General features: G+C 40.3%; 1 protein-coding gene and 1 long non-coding RNA gene across 2 annotated transcripts in view; one reads left to right on the plus strand and one right to left on the minus strand.

Annotated features, from left to right (window-relative positions):
• The window catches only part of LOC141938574 (kinesin-like protein KIF20B), a 38,144-nt gene extending 28,859 nt beyond the window's left edge, over positions 1 to 9,285 (minus strand). Inside the window, exons 1-9 of the mRNA XM_074857446.1 lie at positions 9,215 to 9,285; positions 8,204 to 8,273; positions 6,587 to 6,743; positions 6,006 to 6,092; positions 5,772 to 5,879; positions 5,435 to 5,573; positions 3,029 to 3,213; positions 942 to 990; positions 98 to 292 (exon numbers count right to left, since the gene is read on the minus strand). Of these exons, the coding sequence (XP_074713547.1) occupies positions 98 to 292; positions 942 to 990; positions 3,029 to 3,213; positions 5,435 to 5,573; positions 5,772 to 5,879; positions 6,006 to 6,092; positions 6,587 to 6,742 (919 nt within the window). The 5' untranslated portion in view covers position 6,743; positions 8,204 to 8,273; positions 9,215 to 9,285. The remainder of the gene's footprint in view (positions 1 to 97; positions 293 to 941; positions 991 to 3,028; positions 3,214 to 5,434; positions 5,574 to 5,771; positions 5,880 to 6,005; positions 6,093 to 6,586; positions 6,744 to 8,203; positions 8,274 to 9,214) is intronic.
• A 1,475-nt stretch (positions 9,286 to 10,760) lies between these two features.
• LOC141938575 (uncharacterized) lies at positions 10,761 to 19,200 on the plus strand. Its single transcript, XR_012627333.1, has 4 exons — positions 10,761 to 10,876; positions 14,557 to 14,733; positions 18,578 to 18,672; positions 18,927 to 19,200. It is a non-coding gene; the product is annotated as an uncharacterized LOC141938575 (long non-coding RNA).
• The last annotated feature ends 2,513 nt before the right edge of the window (positions 19,201 to 21,713 follow it).

Below are 21,713 nucleotides of genomic sequence, written 5' to 3' on the forward strand. Positions count from 1 at the left end.
TACAGTTAGGAGTTTTCTAATCTAGAAATAAATATTATTACAGGAAGACTGACTTCTCAAATTACACGTTTGGCAATTTGCAATGTATTCTAATCACCTTTTACATAAGAACATCCCTTGACGTCTTGAGCAAGGCGTAGTGTTTTTCTTTTCTTGTCATTTGACATAGGAATCAGTAGATCATAAAAACATTCATTGTAAATCTCACAAAATGAAACCCAAAGAGAAAATTTCACGTGATTTTTCGCAGTTGTGCTAGATTGTTCTGAGCCTTTTAAGAGTTCTTCCAAATCTGTCAAGTACAAAATATTACAAGTCAGTATAGACCTTGTAAAATAAACTTTATTCAAAAAATTAGTAAGTGAAGACTGATATTACAGCAGCCTTCTAAAAAGCACTTACCCCAGACAAAAATCCCTTGAAACTTTTCTCCCCTTTCTTAAATATCTGGAAGTCACATGCTTACCCTACATATCTGCCAGACACCTCATCTACCACTTCCTTTCCCACTTGCAAATTCTATCAAAAACATGCAGCTTTGTTAGAATTATTCAAGTCTCTTCAATGTCTTTAAAAGAATCAAACTGACAAGTACATATCATTCTAACATTTTAAAGCAAACCTAGTATTTAGGTAGTTTTTAAATGCTAGAATTAGGTTTATCTAATTACATACAGGGTCAGGATACCACTAGAGACCATAGCATAAGTAGTACTATTTTTCCTTGCCATAGTTTCATCTCATTTAATGTCTGTTCAGGTAAACTTCTAACCATTTTATCCTTGTGTTTTCTGGCCAGATAAATTGATCACTATCCAATTCACAGGCATATAAAAATGCCAAGCAGTCATTTTATTATTAACATAGGCCAGAAGTCAGTTGTTGACTTTAAGAAAGCTTCTTTGCCTGCTTTAATTGCAATTCTTTAATATAAAACATACCCTTACAACCAACTGGTGCTTTGCTGTTAGTGCTATCTTGATGGTCTACCTACAAAAGAGAACAGAGGCTTTACGATACATCGTTGACAGTAGATCACCAGTTCCTTTTGTAACAGCTCCTACTAGACAGTAATACAGTGTAGTTGCAATATGCCAATACAAAGATCCTGACTAGGCATCATGTCTAGTTCAATGCACCTGTTCACTCCTATTGAAAGGATTGTTCTTACCTTAATACTCATCCCTGACACTTCCCTTACATCAGGCCCTATCACAGTACAGAGCACTTCAGCTCCCTGAGCCAGAGGAAAACTAGCCACAGAAAAATAGAGGGGTGGGACCCCACAGAGAAACAGGGTGATTTAACAGGATGATTTGCGGAACTCCAGTTGTAGTTTACACGTTATTCTTAACCTGGTGAATCTAGAGAGTCTGGAAATTTTTTAGTATTGGTATTTTGCTAATTCAGGATTCCGTATCTTACAGCTTCCTAGGTCAACTCTCAGAAATAGAGGTAAATGTAGAACACTTGTTCACTTAAGAAATTAAGTGAACAACTTACTACTACATGATACAGGCTGTATCACAGTTGAAATAAAGCCCAGGTTTTAGAAAGAGAAGGAAAACTTCCTTCTGCTGAATTCTTAAAAAAAAAAAACAAAAAACAAAAAAAACCAAAGTAAAACAAATCCCTACAGATAGAGGTTAATACACACACACTCCATTCCCACTCTTAGTTTTGGTTGTTTGGTTTTTTTAGGCACAGAACTGCAAAGAAGTGCAACTCGTCTACCAAAACCAGTATGCTTAAGAGAAGAAACATGGATTAAAACACAGGTGTGATTTGGGTTGGGTTTTTTTAATGTTTTGTCAAGAGCATATGTCATATGTCATATGTCAAGAGCATATGTCATATAAAGCTGGGATTCCATAAAGCAATTCCTGAAATAGTTAAATACGTGTGTAATCAAAACTTTCGGGTTTAAGCTTTACGCATATAAAACACCCACCCACCCTCTGTTGAAGTAGGTGCAAACTTTGAAAACTGTTGTTATAAGAACAATACTTCAGCTTAGAGATTTAGTGGCAAAACTACAGGGGACACATACATGATTGTTTTTTCTGAAGCCCTTAAAGACTGCTAGAGCTAGATAGAACATACGCCTGTGCTTTTGAAGTGAAGTCTTGAAGAATTCTGCTGCCACCTGCCTTCCACACTGGAGAATTCTAGTTAAGTAACTCGGATAAAAATCAAGGTAACAGATAGATTCCATCCCACAACAGCCACACCACTGTATTATAACCCAGCATACCACTAGGCAGATAATTCTTTTCACTAAAAATAAAAAATGCACTGCAATCCATTTCTAGTTCCAATTCCTAGCATATGCTCAGTTTTCTTACATTATTGCATTCATTTCAGAGTTAAAGACACCAGGAAAAAGGTATGCTTATACAAAATACAAATCCCCACAACTGTAATTGGACTAAACAGCTTTAGAGTTCCAAGCAATTCATGAAACTGAAGTGTATTTCTGGACTACTCAACAGTGAACTGTTTAAGAATAAAGTCCAGCAGAAACCTGTTTGAATTCAAATCTTTAGAAATCCAACAGCTTTATAGCTCTGCTGTTCCAAAAAACCCTTTGCTTCCTTTGAGGTTATTGGCATAGACTGGAAGAGGGGAACAACCTCAAAATCATTCATTTCTTTCAAGTATCCTGGAAGAGAGTAAATTGTTTAAAGGAGCAGACCTACTAGCATCCCCGCAGATGGCAAGACTATTTGCATTCCATCCTTATTAAGCACCAGTAACCCCAGAGGATAAATTATCAGATGCTCAAACTATAGAAAAAAACCTTAGTGTTTACATTCTGTAAAGTATTCAGCCACAAGGCAGAAATTCACAGAACAGGGTTCATCAGCAATATTGCTCACTTTGCTGCTCATCTGAAGAGCTACCTGACAGCAAAGACACGTCCATACTTAAATACAGAGAGTTGCTTCCCATTGAAAAATGAACATGGTAACATTGAGCTATCTAAAGATGCATGTACTCGTCAGTACAGAAGGAAGTGCTCCTCTACCTCTTTTGTTAGGCGAAGTATTGAATTTTTAATAGCAGTTTCTTCTTTCACTTGGTCTCTAGTCAGCCTTATATAATCTCTGCACCGATGGGGTTTGAAATCCATTGCTGTGTATAGCCTCCCTTGAATACTTTTAAACAACATATCCATAGTCCTTGGCAGAATACCGATGTCATCTTCTGTCCCTGAAAGCAACATACCAAAGAAAGACCCTAATTATTACTGTGAACAAGATATACAAATAAACAAAGACAGAAAGATAAGCAACTCTAATCTCAAGGCATACATGATGGATTTGGAGGCCACTTACAGCACGAAGCAGTGGGTTTTTTATTCTCAAGGTAATAGCAATGTCATTAGTGTTCTGAAAGGTATTTGGCTTTCAGCAACAGCTCATGCTCTACCCCTTAGACAGTAAGGGGCAGAACATAAAAACTGATGGGGTGTTCTGCATAAACTTAGCCTTAAGGAAAAAAAACAAAAAACAGACCAACCACAACCAACACACATTCAATAGAGATTTGCAGTTTTTCAATTGCATTTCATAGGCTGCCTTCACTCTCTCTCTCAAGGAAGTAATCTGCAAATACAACTGATGACTCCTCTCTCAGCTGCAGTCCTGTACTAATTCCACAGACCCTACCAAAAAAGTTCTAGAAGCCTTGTGAAGACTCACTCCTTTCCCTGTCCCAGACCCTTTCCTACCAAAGCATCCTACTTTTGCACATGAAAGGCAAAAAGTAGTCAGATAAAAGCCTCAGTGAACACTTGATCTTTCTGAATCCAGATGCAAGTTTAAAAAGGGTTCACTTAACTTTGATTTCTAAACCAGAGAGGAGAGGAAAGAGGGGAGAATGGAAGAGAAACAACTATCCTGTCTCAGACTGACAGCATTATCTTCCAGCCTCTGATAACTCCTACCGCTCCTGAGACAGATGGGCTTTCACCAGTTACAGCACTAGCTGTGTTGCCCAAGTCAGAACCTATGTAAAATCTAGCTGGCACTCAAACACCAAGCTAGGAACCAAATAACATACTAAAGTACTGTTGGATTACATTTGTTTCTCCTCATCTACTCGTAATTTTTTGTTTCTCGTAATGCCACTTGTAATTCAACCTCACATGAACAAAGTAGCAGTCACTGGCAAACAACAAACAGTCCTAAAAAACTGTTGCATCTTTCACTTAAGTCCCTTGCCATTGACTGAATACAGACTGCCATGTACTGCCAGAAAGGAAAGGCTATATTGACAATACTGGGAATAACAGAAGAGGAAATCATGGCACCCCGTAGGCAACATTCTGCCCTGACAGTTCTTATCACAAGTTGATAGTTAAGTCCTAGAAAAATATAATAGCATGAAAAAGTCTGCAGAGTCTGAAAAGACATGAATCAAAAAGTCTTGAAAACCCACACAATATAGCCCAAACTAGCCAAGCATGCGGGACTGTACACTTTAGGAATTTTGGGGGGTTGTTATTTACCTATTATTTATTAGGACAGAGCATGCCATCATTGCCCCAGATTAATGATAACTGAAAATACTGGCAGTAGTCTTTAGTTATAATCTACCTAACAGAAGATCACTTAGAAGACAATGTCACTTCAATAAAGATCAATTTCATATGGCATAAGACATATTGTCCTTCTACTACTTCTGTGTATAAAATAAGCATTATAGAATCTAGAACTGCCATTTTATTACAGGAGAAATTGTTTCCATCTAAATCAAGCCACCTTATTTGTTAAAATGTTTTGGAAAATAATTAAAGAATGACATCTTCCAACCAGAAAGGATATTGAGCTTTAACAGTACAGAAACAGTACATCAGGAGACAAGGTCTCCTAGGATATTATTGATAAACTCAGAAACTCGAGACAAGACAGAAATACTTGGAAGTACTCAAATATGTTTCAAAACATTTATGCTCTGCCTGTAATAATTGAAACGGACTCAAATACTATTCCTTATTTGGAGACAATGCATATAAGATGCATATGACCTTTATAATAATGATTAAGAAAATATGAGTCTGGACTTACACACTTTTCACATTCTGATATACAGAACACATATTTTCTTAACTCCCCCCTCCACCCTCTAGATACTTGGAGGAAAAAAGAAGTCACATACACCTGGTTGAAATTATTACAGCCTTACAAAGCAATACCACTGTATGTTTACGTAAACTCTGGCAGTGACTGTCAGTTGGCAGTTTAGTGATATTGGTTATGGAAGGAGACTTTCAAAGGCTATTTATTATTATTATTATTCAAGAGAAGCCAATGTACAGGGCCTACAGCTTAAATAAAGGAGAGAGTTATAATATTTCTGCTAGAAGTAATCCTCTCAAAAAAAAAAAAAAAAAAAGGAATTTCATTCAAGAACACATTTCTACTTATACCTTGGAATGTGTAGGTTTTCCCAGCATTTGTAACGCCATATGTAAAAATAAGACGATTATATCCATCTAAGAAGTCTTGCACTGGTTTCTTCATGGTGCCTTCAAAAAATTCTTCTTGAGTTGTTTCAGGGGCAAACACCTGAGCATTACCAAGAAACATCTTTATTTTGTTTCAGCAATCATTAGAGACTTTTAAAGAATCCTTTAAATTCTGTATGTTTATAATCTTAAAGACTATTGACAGTTTAAAAATCTAGTTGGATTGCTATTTAATAATATAAAGTTAAACAAATTTTTCCAGGAAAAGATTAAAAATTTTTAAAGACAATTCATTTACTTGTGAAAAAGTGAACTTCTGTCCAACAGTTTTTTCACTCAGTCGACTCAAAGAATATTGGGGTGGCTTCAGTATGACACTTGTTGAATCTTCAATCGAAACACAGCTCTATTAAAAGGAACCAGAAACAATGCAGGCATGAAAAGTGTATGAAAAGCTCAGCTTAGAGGAAAAAACAAACCAAAAACCCCAAGCATACATTTAAGGTATTTTCAAGCTATATAAATGTCACACCTGCAATTCATTTTCTCTCTCCAACGATGTAAATGGCCTAATACGCAGGCAAACTTGTATGTGTCCCTTAGGCTCCAAAACGTTCCTCTTAAATAAAAAAAAAATAAGGAAGTTAGAAATTTGACTAGCTTCTTTGTTGGATAGCTAGCATCTTAAGGCAGTTTTATTTTCACCAGGCTACTTTGAACAGACTTATTTGATGACAAGAGAAGCAAAAGTAATTCACTACATCAGTTTTCACAAGTGCTTAGGCCTCTGCAGAAGTTCGCTGTGATAACTTAAGAGTTCATAATCTTGCAGCATATATATATATACACACACACACGACACTAAGGCAATGAGAAATCAAGAATGAAACCCACAAAAACATTCTATGATTAAGCTGCTCCAAGACTGATGCGCCCAATAAGGTATCAATGCAGTGCCACACAACTTAGTCTAATCCTATCTATCTCCTCCAAATTAAAAACATACTAAATATGCTTTTCATCTTCTCTGTAAAATTCTGATTATTCATATTGATGAAAAGACTAAGCTTATTAAAAAATATCCAAACAATGCAAACGTTAAAGCTTTCTTACCTGGCTTGTGTCCGAGTCTGAAGAAACCAAAGAAAAATCACCAGAGAGATCTGTTTTAAGGTCTTCCACACTTACTGGCCCTGTTCTTTGAAGTGGCTCAGCACTAGCAATATAGGATGGTCTGAAAAATTCCTCTTTATCCAAATTTGGTTCCATCCTGCGAGATAAAATAAAATCCTTCTTTTGTTTTCTGATCACATAACATAGAGCTTCTGAAGTCTCTTATATAAGACAAGCCAATTTGAAACTGATAGCTGCAGTTTCTTTAAGGAGAAAGCTTTCTTTATCCTATTCAAAATTTACACAGCAAGTTTCTGATAGCTGGGGAGAGGGTCTGCAATGGAGTTCACATCACGATGAAACAAGACCAGCCATTCTTCTTTCAATGCAAAGCAACTGTTTACGAGGGAAAAAGCCTTACACATATACCACAACCTTGCTAAAACCCATGTTTGACAAGGAAGATAGAATTAAAAAATAAAAACACCAAACAATCATATTGTTCCACATCCGTTTCTCCATCATCCCATTATTGTGTCCATTTAGAATAAAAGTTCATTGCAAGAGTAACCCAGACTTCATGGTTATCTCTGCAGGACCTGATAAATAATTGGTATTATAAATATAACACAATGTAGCTTAATGCATGACAGAGTTCAGAAAAATTCTGAAGACTAGCATATAGTTTTAGCTATTAAGGGGACACTAGAAAATTAGACCTCATGCCAGAGGGCAAGTTACAGAATTGCTTTTTAGTAACTTTTTCAGTCATTTTATAGATCAGCAATTCATCTATTAATCCAAAATTTAATGATTTTTGTGCATCTCAGAATCTGGGCAGTGAAAATTTGCTATAGAAAATGAAAGTAAATTGATTCAGCGTTGATAGTAGACAGGTAGATTTCAAAATAATCTTTAAAAAGTGCATTTTATTTCAAAATATTAGCATATTTTGTCTGCCCTTCACTCTCCAGTTGCTTTTTCCTGTGATGTTACAGACGTGGCTTGGCAGCTTTTGTTATGAATTAAGTTTAACTCATTGGGCTCACAGACTATGACAGCAACTCACTGGGCTCATAGACTATGGCAGCAAGCATTCCAGCAATTAGACATCTACCACATGGTCTCCTACAGTTTTGAAGCTTTGGACATGATGAGTCAATGGTCTAATACTACATTCCCATGTCTATGCTACAGCCACGTATATATATTTTGTCTCTAAATACTAATGGAGAACACACAGCATTCATTAAAACAGTGGACAGACCAGGGCTGGTTCAGAAAAGGTGTTGCCTATTAAGCAGTCGTAATATTTTTGTTCCGCCCAGCAAAAAACCTGAAATATGCCAGCACTTTGGTGTCAAAACATTTAACAGTTCAGCCTGACTATCTAGCTTGTAAAAGGCAGATACAAGGCTTCATGAAGCCAGACAAACTTCACCAAGAGGCAAATGAGGTAAAGCTATACATAAACTAAGCAGCAATGTTTAGTTTAATCTACAGTTCTTATTTTTGTCAGACAACTATATGAAAACCAGGAAAAACTTGGCCTGAAATACTGACAAAGCTTGAACAAACACCAAGTTGGGAATAAGCTACTACTGGAAAGAAACATACCTGTGCTGTCACGATCTAGAAGTCTTCCTCATCAGCTACACAAAGTCACAGGGCAAAACTCTTACCAGACCTTGACAGGAAACATAGTTGTTAGGTAACTGACAGTTTAGTTGTTTTAAATATAAGCTTATTTTAAAGTGTGATTTGTCGAGATTATGCTCTCACTCTGTGCTTTTTTACCTAAGGGGCAAAATACAAACATTAAGCTATGTATGCAAAGCTGGAATTCAAAGCATTCATATGAGCCCAGCATTCAGATAAGTCAGGTTGAACCACTAATAGCATGTAAAACACAAGATGCAAACTGTCCATCTGTCTGCACATTGTGTCATACAGCACTGTAATTACCTTAGATGTTCTGGGGTAAACAGGTATACTGCCCGGCTGTAGCCTCTAAAATGTACTTGTATACTGGGATACGTTATTCTAATTCTGCTTATCGTGACAACAGAGTTTAGAGCTGCAGACACCTTAAGAGAAGGGTATCCAGAATGGCACACAAAGCAAAACCTGGTCACGGTACACACACAACCTGTAGCACTGTCAGACAGCACAAGGGTTGAAAAGGCTCCAAACCTCACAGCTGGCAGCTTATAAAGAAACATAACGCATCAGTACTTACACTTTAAAAAATTTAAAAGAAAAGTTTTCCTCCGCAATTACCAATCTCTCACTGCAAGGCTTCGCAGTGTTGTCCCGTTCTTACGGGACACTGCCGCATGGCCTGGTCATAGCCCTGGACGCTACCCGTGACTTGCATGCCCCTCAGCAGTACCTAAAAGTTTTCACACACACATCCCCCGCTCCACAAGTTTTCACCCACCGTAGTGCCAGGGGAGAAGCGAGGGGAAGAGGCCTCAGCACCGCCTGCCACGCAGACCCCTCAGCACCGCCCGCCACGCAGACCCCCCCAGCACCGCTTCCCAGCTCCGCGACCCCGAGGTCGAAACCGCCGCCTCCTTCCCTCCTCTAGCGAGCGGCCGGCAGCCCGACAGCCCCACAACCCCTTACCGGAGAGCGCACGGCAGGCTGAGCGAGCCCAGCCACCGACCTCCGCCAGGCGAGAGCCGCTCGGCTCTGCTGAGCGGCCCTAGCAACCGTTGCGACTCACCAACAAAACTAAGGCACGGCCGCAATTCTTTTCAAATCTGACCAATGGCAGAGCTCGGCGCCGTCACGCGACCGCCGGCAAGGGAGGGCGGACGTTGCCGCGGCGAAAGGCTCGGCGGGAAATGTAGTCTGGGGGGGGGCACGCGGCGGGGCCGGGCCGGGCCGGGCAGCCCGGCTGGCGGTGCGGGGGGGAGGTTTCCTCTGAGGCGGCGGCTGGGCTTCGCAGTGGGGGCACGCTGCGCTGCGAGGGGTGTTCTCTGAGGCTTCTGTGTTGCAGGCACCCAGAGCCGCCAGGGCCCGCCCTCTCAGCGGCAGCACGACCTCGACTGCCCCGGGAAGGCGCCCTGGCCTTGCCGGGCCTGCCCCGCAGCCTGCCCTCACCTGCCTGCCTCGCCGTCTGCAGTGCCCGGGCTTTGGTCCCTCAGGTCTGGCAGAAGGATGTATGTAAGTTCGAGCTTGTCGATACTCTGGGTGATGAAAGTGATGCTATTTCCACAGGCGTTCTGCAGGCTGAGAGGCAAGCTGAGGCTTTGCAGTCTGTATATAATCACTGTTTGCAGGCAGTGAAAGGGAAGAGGCCAGGTGACGTGCTCAAGCTGCAGATGCCCTATATCGGAGCAGGGATCAGCACAATTGGGAAACTCCAATTTTAAATTCAGGCTGTCTTGTTCCTCATCCTGGATTACAATACTGACAGAGTGACAGCTGTAGAAAACACTTTGTAAGGTATCTTTGTTTAAAACTTTCCCCAGGTGGAAATTACTGTTTGGTACCAGGTTTGCATGATAGGGATTTAATTTCTTAAACATCAGTAAGAGAAATCCTTTGGCTTCATTTTCAAAACAGTATCATAATGCCAAACAGATCATCCTTTTCTAGAATGTCAGGGTATGGAAATGTACGGATTTAGGTAACAAAAATCACCATAAGTTTCTCTTTAGACTCAGACAGGAATTCTTTGAACTTTAATAAAGAATGTCTGCCTGTTTTAAATTGAAATAAAAGGAAAAGTAACTTGAAAGTAGTCAATAACTACCAAAACCAAACGTTTGTCTTTCATTTGAAGAAAATGCCAGCTAGTGCAAGCAATTCTGTAAAAGAATAATTCTACACAGATCCTGTATCAGCTGCTTTGATGAGGTTGTCTTTAAGATTATATCCCATCTTTCGTTAAACAGAGGTTGTGTCGTATCAGTAAAAGATGTGTGCTTGATTTCAGTTCAGATGCAGGCCATGTTGCAAGAGTCGGTGTGTTTTAACAGCAGAAAGTGATGCGATTTTGGATTTGAAATTGCTTGCCAAACAAAACCGAAAAGCTCTTGTAGACATTCTTTAAGACTTAGGCTAACTTTTTAAAAAGTATTTTAGTTTCTATCCTGAACAGAACAGTGAATTCAAACTACTGAACTAACCTAATGCCAAACCACCTTTTTCATACCAGGAAGGGACTGAGAATGGTTCTCAAATAAAGGGGAAAATTAGCTCCTGCGAGCAAACCTGAAAGTTGTTCTCTTCTACTTGTTGAAAAGGAAAACTGAAGATCTTCTCGGAATATTTTTCAAGGTATATTCCTAAAAATGTTGGGTGCTGTTTTCTGCAGAACTTGGGGCATAACAAAGCTCATAGTACATGCAGTATTTTGGTTTTGTTTGAATATTAGATTTCTGAAACTGATTTTAAAATACTGCACATGCTGCGTAATTTAAACTAGTATCTCAAAGGACTACCATCAACATACTAAAAGAGCAAAACACAATCTAACATGTGCTCCTAGCCTCACACAAACCATGATAAAGAAAACATTACATCAGCATAACCAACCCAGCCTGTTTTGGAGTGGGAGATGATGAAACTCTATCTATGTAAATAACCTATATGGCTTTTCACCAATATATTCTCCTTAAAGTAGTTTGTGCAAGGACAGCCAGTTGCAACAAAAATATCTGCTGCCAAAAGTGTTAACTCATTAGCTCCTGAAATTTGATTATGTTTCTTTTTAAGTCCTCTATAACTTGTGGAGCAAGGGTGCCACTCTGCAAGGGGAAAAGATTTTTTTTATGAATTACTTGTTACAGCTCTCGTCATTACCCTTAGAAACTTATGCTCCTTATATTTGGGACAGGATTGAAAAGTTGTGGATAGTCTCCTCATCAGAGTGATGAGATGATGCCCTCTGAGACAGCGTATCTCGGGTAGCTTTTACACTGCTGTCAGAAGAAATTAGAGACACAGTCAACACTTCTGGGACTTGGCCCAGCATCCTTCAGCACATCTGAGCAGCAGCCAAACCAGAACTGGCTTCAGCGTCTTTGTACTCAACTCATCTTCCCCGGGGAACTGACAAAGCACTTCAGTTTCCCCTCAGCACTCCTGGTTCTGCTGCGCTTCCCTGTGCCCTGACAGCGCTGCCTTCCCATCCTGGTTGGAGGAGAGTCCTTCTTCTGCAGGGCTTGTTTGGAGCTGACTGGCAGGAAAGCTCCCGTTCCTTGTCACAGAGGTGCCTTGGAGGAAAATGGTGTGCTGCGTTACCTTCTTGGTAGTCTGCCATATCAGCCCCTTTTCACCTGTCTTTCAGGGCAGTGCGTGTCATTTGTCTTGTGATTTGCACAGTCCTGTGGGTGCATTTCACACTGCCTTTAATTTGAACCTATATAGTGGTACCCTCGTTGGCCCAGTGCCATCAATTGCCTTCAGGTGACATTATTTCTAAGTCATATACAGCTGATTTTGTGAACTCATGACTTTGCAGGCTGTTGATTTGTGCATTCTTCTTTACTGATATAGGTATATTTTCCTTTATGTCTTTTAAGCAATAAGCTGCTTCTTCAGTGTCACATTTCCCAGTTCATCCAATATATTTTTTCCACAGCTGACTTTCAATTCTTCAACTATTTGCTTGTTTCCTGCTCAAGATTAGCTTTAAAGGCACAAACTTAAGAGAAAAATGACTTGAGTTTGTCCGTGTAATTGTTGTGCATCAGCGTGCATACGTTCAAGCCTTCCCTTGAACCGAGGGGCGCAGAGGCAGTCACTGGCAAGCAGACGATATTCACGTTGCGGTCCGGTGTCAGTCGGCCAGCACAGCGTCTCTTCCTTCAAAGGGACCTGAACTTACGTCAAATTAACGACGGGAGACAAGGTGAGGGGGCCCGGAGCGCGAGGCCCGCCGTAACGTCCAGCCGTAGCACCTCGGCCCCACCGTCAAGGCCCCACCGGCCCCGCTGGCCCGGCAGCGCTGGCGGAAGCCGCCTCGGCGCGAAGCGAGGCCACAGCCCACCCGCCGCCGCCCCGACCCCGCCGGGCCCTCGCGCCCAGCCCCGGCAGAAGGCGCCCAGCGTGGCAGCGCAGCTCGGCCCGGGGGCTGCCGCGGGCGCTCCCCAGCTCGGGAGGCGTCGCCCCGGGGGCAGGTGACAGCGTCGAGGCCCGGGAGATCCGAGCGGGGCTGGGCGTCCCCGGCCTGGAGCAGGCGGGGTCTGGCCCTGCAGGGTGGGGGGTGGCTGGCTGGAGCCCCGCAGCGGTGTGGGGCCGGAGCCGCAGCCGTCCCCGGCGGTATCTGTAGTCGGGGCCCTTTCCCCAGGGGCAGGGGCTTTCTGCCAGCCGCCAGCCTCCAAATGCTGCGGCTGTTTCGTGGGTAATTTGGTTAACTGAGTAATTGCGGGAGTTCGGGCAGGGTGGGAGGAAGGAGTTGGCGGATGGTCATGAGGCCGCTCCCTTGAGGTGCTCTGGAAGCATAAAATACAGTCTGGAAAATGAATCCCAGACCCACCGGCAAAGAGGGGGCTTGAGCAGCACATGGCAGTGTGAAATAGCCAGCCGGGGGCCTGGGGAGGAAGGAGGGGATCGCTGATGGGCTGCTGGAGGCAAGCCATAGCGCCTGGTGCTGGACGCGGGCCTTGACACTTGGCCTCTGGCGGCTTCCCAGCGCCAGGGCTGGCTGCTGTGGCAAGTAAGGTGTTGGGGTTGCCTGTTGCCCTGTGGTCGTTTAAAGTCATTCACTGAGAAGAGAAGAGACAGGGAGCTCACAGCTGGAGGCATGGTTGTGTTAAGGCATGTTTAGGTACTGCTGCATGTGTGCTTTTCATAGATGCATTGAGGCCACCTGGTCCCATGACAGGGTTTTGTGTTATAAAAATGTGCTACATGTGCTCAGCATATAATTTTCAAATCTTCATAGCTTCATTTGAAAGCATGTACATGGCAAACATAGTATTACTCCTTGAGCAGGAGCTGTATTGTTTTACATAGGAGAAGATTTGAACTATATTTACTAAGATGTATGTTGTTCAATTTGAATAACTCAAGACTTAGTCCTTGGAAAGAGTGCAACTGAGACAAAAAAGCTATTGCTGTTTCTCCCTCCACCCTGGTTATTCATTCTACCCTTTGATTTATTGCATAATTCTCTGATGAGCTAAAGAGATCATTTCAGCTTTAACCAACCTTTTAATCTTGTAATTAAACCAAATAGTTTCAAAATCGATTATTCTCTGCAATACGGTAATATAAATGATTACTGTTTTGAAGGTCAGATCTAGCATTTTGAAATCAGAAACTTCTATCTCTCATCAACAGGCTTAAAAATGTACCTGAAAACATAATTGTGTGTCTTGGATCATTACGCTTACCAAGTGTATGAGTGTACTTAGGTTCTCAGGTTACTTTAATTCGAACAGCTCTTAAAGAAGCATGTGTAACCAAGTGCCTCACAGTAATAGTGTTCTATACTGGCTCTAGCAACTAAAATAAGTGAATGGCTTGGATATTTTGAGGAATTAGTAATGCAGTTTTTTTCAGTATTAGTGTGCTGTATATTTTTTACATCCATCCATCCATCCATCCATCCATCCATCCATCCATCCATCCATCCATCCATTTAAATCTTTTGTTACTATGATTAGGAAGCTTTTCAAGGCAGGATCATTAGGGCCTTCCATTAGCGCAGTTGTACTCATGTTTGCCTAATACAGTGCATTCTTAACCTCACAGGAGCTTTTTAACATCATCACAGCATAAATGATGATAAAGTATGTTTCTTAAATGTTTCTGTGACATACCCTACTCATTTAAACTGCCAATCTGGAGTAAAATTTAATAGACTCTCAAGATGAATAATAATTGAGAAATATTTTGTGTGTGTATGTGCGTATATATATATTTATATGTTTTACTACCAAAGGAAACTGAAGCTTTACTAACTGGAGGGGAAAAAAACCCAACTTTTATTTTTCTTCTGCGTTTTCTAGGGTCTTTCTGTAACTCTGGCACAGATGCTGTAAGACCACCAGTGATGGCTAAGTATTTTACTTCTTTATTGCTGAAAGGGGCTGAAGCATTTAGACAGGAGTTGGCTGATCAGGCCAAACAACACAGTATCACAGTAGTCAATGTAACAGCAAAAGTGGCCTCCGTTGGAGAAAATGGTAAGAACTGTTTTCACATTGTGACACAAGTATTTGTCCTGTAAATGTTTTGTCTGTTTGATTCATTTTGTTTGTCAGTGTCAATGTCTGATGCAATTTGTTGTCAAATGTCAAAACATTCAGTCTGTTTTGTCTGACTGATTCATAGTCATGTAGCAAATAGCTTAGCTATCAGGTATTTAAGATACATGTTGTGAATAGTAAAACTATTGTTTAAAAAATATACGGTCAAAGGTTTTTTTGTGAAAGTGTATTTATACAAGAAAAGATGACTGCTCTTAAATTGCGTGCTGTCTTATTTTTAAGAAAAGTCTGCATAGATGGCTTTTCCGTAGAACTGGTTGCTAAATATAGTTTCTGGGGCATTTGTGATGTGCCCCAGAAAATTAACTCCATCCCAGCCAGAGCCGGTACACTGTCTCACTTTAGGTTGTGATCATGCTGAATCATGTAAACCAGGCATTTTTGAGTTACTGGTAATCACATAACTGAAAACCTTGCCATAGAAAGCACAAGCAGAAAGAGTGACGGTTGGTATCAACTAGGTGTGTAATATTCTTCTCTCCTAGTCGACATTCTACTGATGTCTCAGGACATACTGTTAGAAATGGCTATACAGCTGGAATAATAAATCGAATCCTGTACTTAGAGAAGTCAGTATGAGCTTTGCCGCTGTTTTCACACAGCCATCTTAGTTTTCCTATGGGTTTCAAGGTTACATCCTTTGGACATAAAAATAGAGTGGTATGGTTAATGCAGAAGGACAGATACAGTACAGGAACACTGGCTACTTCAGAAAATGTTTTTTATATGTGCTGCTTATATTTCATGAAGGGTGTTTGAACTGTGTATCCAAATATTGTTTGGTTCCCTAAAATGTCCCCTTTTTTCTTTTTCTTTTTTTTTTTTTTTAATTTCTAAACCTGTGCCTATGTTCTGCAAATATTTGCATAATGTCTTTTTATCTCTAAGTCTGGGACTAGGCCTGTTTTGCACTTTTTGCCATACATGATGTTAATTATTTTTTTTTGCAGACAGTATGTTAGCTTGAAACCTCCAGGTTAAGGGCTGGGCATGAATTCCAAATCTTACTAGTAAAACTATTTCTCTCCATGTGTTGTTGATTCTTTTTCAATCATCCACAGAGCTGTGTAAATACCAACATGGGTAACCATTATTTAAAGGTAAAAATCTCAGGATTGACTTTCCTGAAATGAAACATATGTTTGAATTTTATTTCAACTGAGGTTTCAGAAGTTTTATTTCAGTTCCAGGCTGCTTATGGAAATTCTTCATGGTGTAAGAAATTCAAGCTTTAATCCTTAGGATTACTTTTTTGAGAATACTGTTTCTTCTTTTGTAGTGTTATGTAAAACAGAGGCTGTAAATAGCTGTCTAATGGTCCCAGAGCCCTCAGAACAGCCCAGAAAACTTTACCAAAGGCATTCTGTTGCTCATTACATTCTCAACTGTTGCTGTCCTCTTACTAGAAGCTTAACAAGGTAAATAAATTGAAACATGAAGTCAATACATATCTAGAGTCATGCCATTCTGAAATGGGGAAACTGGCCAAGATACCAAGATATATCTAAATAAATATCAGATATTTATCTGATAGCTGAAGAAACTGAAAGATCTCCACTAAAGGGGGGGGTGTGTGTACATATATATATGTATATATAGTTCTGTGTAGAAGCCAGAAGACTGGACACTTCTGTGTCTCAAAAATATAAGGTGCCTCAAAAAGATGTGGTTCAAGAGTAAGAAGCTTACTGCTCATGTAACATGGGCTAAATCCAAGGAGCAGGATATGTTACAGTGCAGCCATTACAGTATTTCAGTGTAGTATTACTCATCTTTCTGGCTCTGACACCCAAGACAGAGCTTCTTTTATCCTTGGCAAGTGTCAACTGTCTGTCTTGACCTCAGAAACTAGTGCCATTCTCTGATGTTATGTACCATTCCTCGGAATGTCATCATGGTTTTGGGCACTCAGGGCTTCTCCTTGAACTTAAGTGAAGATGTGACTGGAGTGGGATAGTCATGCCACTGACCTTCAGATGTTTTAACTTGGGCTTCCTGTAGAGCCAGTGGTGAGAAATGCTCAGAATAGTTTCAGGCCTAAGTTAAACTCTTGTTCTTTCCAGTTATGCTACATGGTACAGCTAAGCAATATAACCATAACCTGAATTGCCCCCTGGAGGAACCTTGCTTTCTAGCCTCTTAGTTTAGATGTTAAATTTAATGTCTAATATTGGGTAACACAGTTATCCTAAAGCATGATAAAAGGGCAAGGAATTAACATTTAGAAAACAAATTTCTTAACCAGTCACATCTTTAAAGGACTTGAAAATAATGGCTCTTTGACAATAACAAATGGCCCAGGGCATTTCCTGTTTTGGTCTGAGCTCATCTTCCTTTTTTTTTCTTTTGTAAGCTTATATTTTAGTAGTATTTCAGGCTGGCCATTGCCCATCCTGTAGGAAAAACAGAAGGCAGGGAGCTTAATACACACTAGACATCTGCCCTGCATAGAATGAAGTCATACTCCTGAAAAGAAGAGCCTGTATTTGTGCCATGCGATGGGACTACAGTGTTCTTTGCAGTCCTTGAAGAGAAGCACAGTCTTCTTCCCTGAAAGTGCACCAGCAGATGAAAGATGATGAAAACTCATGAAGTCTCTGTTGCTTCTCAAAGGGTTGATTAATGAGCAGCTAGTTTTTTAAACATGTTTTTATACCATTATTTTCAGCCAAATCAGCAAGTAGATCCATGTGGCCAAACAGGTGCTGGGACAGCAGAAGAGCAGGCAGAAATGCTGGTGGGACAAAAGAGCAGGGCTGTTTCTCATCTATTAGGCAGTCTTAGATTGGCTAAATTGCTTCTGAAGTTGCATCTTTGGCAATTCTTCAGCAAGGAGTCAAATATGCAGGAGGCTGGCTGGATTGCAGCCTTTGGGCATATCCAGACTTGCAGAGTTAGAGAGAGTATTTCCAAATGTTGTTCAGCATAAAGTTCTCCATTTAATGCTGCCCTGATGTTGTCACAACATGCTGCAGCCAAGGATGAGAAGAGTTTTGAAGCAGGCCAGGCTTCCTTACTGAAAGTTTGCTCACAGCTGAAATCTGAAGAAATTGAAAGGTTTCCACTGAAATGATGAGTGTTACCAAGCACTGGCTGATCTGACCCTCTGTAGTCAGAATAAACCCCATTTTGCAAAAACTGAGCTGTAAACAGCAAAATTCTGTTGTTAGTAATTCAGTTTTGTGCATCTGAGTTTCCCTTTGCTGTTTCAACAGATTATAGGATCTGACTGCAGTTCCAGTCAGGTGCTTTTGTATAGTGTTGCCAAGTACTGTCATGTACTGCATCATGTATGGGGGTGCACTGAAGAATACACAGACATTTATAAAGCACCGTAAGATCTTTCTGGGTGAATGGTGTTATAAACCTAAGATAATTATTCCAACAATCCAAAAATTCTGTATAAAGCAGATTTTGGCATTGTGAAAAGAAACAAAACATGCAATAATTTAGGGGTAAGGGAGGAATCCTTTTATTTTAAGGATAATATTAGTATAAAGTTAGAAATGAGTAATTTTCTAACTCATTTCTAACTGGGTGACTCATGCTCTTGGCAAATTAATTATCCAAGACAAATGATTCAGAAATAGATGCTATAGTTTTATTATTTTTTTAATCAGATGGCTATTGCTGTTACAAATAAACATGAGGCTTGATTTCAGGTATAACAAATGTAGCTATACGCTGCAAATTATGCCACAGTGCTGCTTGAGTATGTGTTACACATGCCAATTTTTCTTATCTGATGTTTTGGTTTCAGTTTTAGGTGAATGCTGTAGTAGCTACTGGGTGTCTAAAGCAGCTGTGGCCACCAAGAATCTCAGCAGTGAACTTTGACAAGGGAAGTCTAATGTGGTATGTATTTCTTTCCATACAGGAACTGTGATTTATTAAAGCCTCATCACAGGAACATTCCTATGAACAAACTTTTCACCTCAGAATTCTTAATAAATTGTTTGATGAATATTATTGAGAACATTGACATGGGGATGATGGAAGATCCATGCCATCTTTGTTTGGGATGGATATATTGTATTGTTGGCTGTAACCCCCTGTCTCTGTTCTCTTTCTTTTTTTCTCCCTGCCCTGCCCCTCCTCCTTGGCTGCAGTTTGTAAGGGAATATCACAATGCAGGTCTGATCTGTTGAAACCACAGCTAATGCCCATGCCTGCCTCTGATGGGAAGAGAACACAGACCACAAGTTTGGGATTTCTGGCCTCTTTTTAGGCAAGTCTGTTGCTTATCTTCCCCTTTGCCCCCCAGTTCCCTTTGTTCCTGCCCTTCCTCTGTATCATTAATTCATATCAAAGTTCAGTGTTATTGGTTGCTGGGAACGCAGTTTCATTTGGCTATACGTACACTCTTCCCTAAAAAAAGTCAGATACTACCTCCACATTGCATGTTCATCGTGCAGTGAAAATATGGAGCATGATTTTATTGTAGTAGTTCTGAATGATTTTCAGCTGAAGTAATGAAGAGGAAAGTCAGGCACATTTTTGTGAGGGGTTCATGTTTCTCAACTATGATTCTTAAATTGGAAGTTTTGAGTTTTTAATAACATTAGAAATTATTCATGTTCATTGCAGATACCTATACATCCTTATTCTTAAAAGGTAGGATATTTGCTAGCATAGCTGAAATTATTCCTGTAGTGAGACAGGAGAATGTCTAAGGAAAACTGCATTGAGTAATAGTTTCTATTCTCTTTATTTTGTTCAGTTGTAAATATAGTAGACAACAGATGAAATAGCTATTGACGTAGAGAATAACACAAATTATGTCAAACAAGGACTTCAAACAGTGTGTTTTGAGGTCAGTAACCTGTGTGCCTAGAACTTTGGTCACACTGGTGACAGCCAGCTGACATAACTTATGTGGATGTACATGCAAAGATAAATAGGTAGCTTTTTGCTGAATTTTCCAAGCAGAACAGCAAGATGTCAGTGAAGGTGTATGTTTCTAATAGGCTCAAGGTGCTTCAACAAAGGAAGCTGTTATAGGTAAATTCTCAAATTGATGTGAGACAGGGCCAATAAAAATTCCAATTGTTTATTTAGCAAGCGGCAACAAGCAAAACAGCGCTGGGCGGCCGGGGAGTTCAACTCCACCAATGGCGCGCACTTTCGAAGTTTTTTTGTCTTGCTTATGTGTTACAAAGTGATGTATATTAATGAAACTCTCATATATATTCATAATCTATCCCCGCCTACCCCCGCTTCATATTTTAATGAGGTTTCTCTGCGCAGTAAACTTCAACAGTTCTGGGCGGTGGTCGCAGAGTCCTGAATAGTGGTCGTAGAGATGAAGTATCTCCTCTTCCTCGCCGTTGAACTTTTCACCCCAAGGTTCTGCGCAGCCTCTGTAGTTCTCTGACATGTCTCTGCTTGCCTCTTGTCTCTACATGTCTCTGTTAAAGCTCTGATAAGGACGCACCACTATATCTTCTACCTACCCCCTACACAGCCTTGATTTATTATTTTAGTTAAGCTAAGCGCTTGCTGTTAGTCGGTTAGTTTTATACAATGTAGCAATATTAGCTTTACACAGCTCAGGTGGTGATTTACTTCTCCATTGTTTTAACTGAATTTGATGAATAAATAGTTTACTATCTATCACAGAAGCCAATACTGATGAGTTAACTTGCTGAAACTGCAAGAGGGTTTTTTTGCTTGTTTGTTTGGTTTTTATACCTAAATGGATCCTGTTTTCAATAAACAGCATGAAGGAGGAGTCTTTCCAGGGCTCTGCCATATCAAATAGAAGACAGCATGTTCTGTCTGATGAAATGTAGGTTTGACTGCTAATCGGCCAACGCAAAGCACTGCTAAATTAATAGCCAATTTTGCTGAGAATTCAACTTCTCAGGAACTGAAGGTGTTTCCTGAATCTGTGACTGGCTGAGAAAAATGGGAATTCCTTTTAAGAAAATCAGGATATTCTGATTTTTTTCAAACAGAAGTCTTTCATATTTCCATGTCAGCACTGATCCTGCCTAGGCAAATGAGTTAAAAATCGGAGAATGACTCTGGAATACTGCAACTGAATTTTCCAGTTGGGGGCATGGATATTTTAATTTTCATTTTGGGTCAAACTGATCCAAATACGTGTTTCGGTTTGGAGGTGAGACCTGTCTGCAAGTCCTTTCTCAGCTCTCTCACTACTTTTTGTTTTAGCATTGTTGCTTTTGTTTCTTTAAATGGGAGAAGAGCAGTTATTCACACTTTATGAAGTGTCTGAAGACCTGTGGGTACAGAGCACTCCATTAGTGCAAAGTATTTAAATGTAGAACTATGTCTTCTTCCTTTTTCCTTATGCCAGTCTGTGCTGTGACTGAAATCAGTCTGCTTACAATCAAATTTAATAGGGGCAGAGAATATTTTTTTTATGTTTTAACCACAGACTTTCTCATTCAGTGAAAGTAGGGTTCCAGCCTATTTCTCTCTGCAGGAAATTCATATATATATTTTTTTTTAATGTTTTAATTGATTAGGTAGTTTTTGCTACTCCTATGAAAACAGTCATGATGTGTCTATCCAGTGCTGTTTGCATTTGCTTCAAAATGTGGGAATTAATCCATGCTAAAAATTACTTGGTTTATGTGTGCGTTGTTTAGTTTATATGTTCTGGGAGGATCTAAGGACTGAAAACTGGCAATAATAAGGAGGTCATAAATCAGGCAGCTTTTCTTGGTTTAGGATTTTAGGTCAGGCGTATCAATTCCAGCTTATGCTAGATTGCAGCTGTGCTTGTGAATGGAGACTAGATCATGTCATGTAATTTGTGGGGATTTTCTCACTTGCAATCCATGACCACTGATGCCTCATAACCACTGCAGCAGGGGTAGCTGTACCTTCCTGTCTGGTTTGTGTGCTTGTTCTCTTTCTTTTTTTTCTTT

The sequence above is a fragment of the Strix uralensis genome, unplaced genomic scaffold (genome assembly GCF_047716275.1).
Source record: "Strix uralensis isolate ZFMK-TIS-50842 unplaced genomic scaffold, bStrUra1 scaffold_214, whole genome shotgun sequence".
Lineage (NCBI taxonomy): Eukaryota > Metazoa > Chordata > Aves > Strigiformes > Strigidae > Strix > Strix uralensis.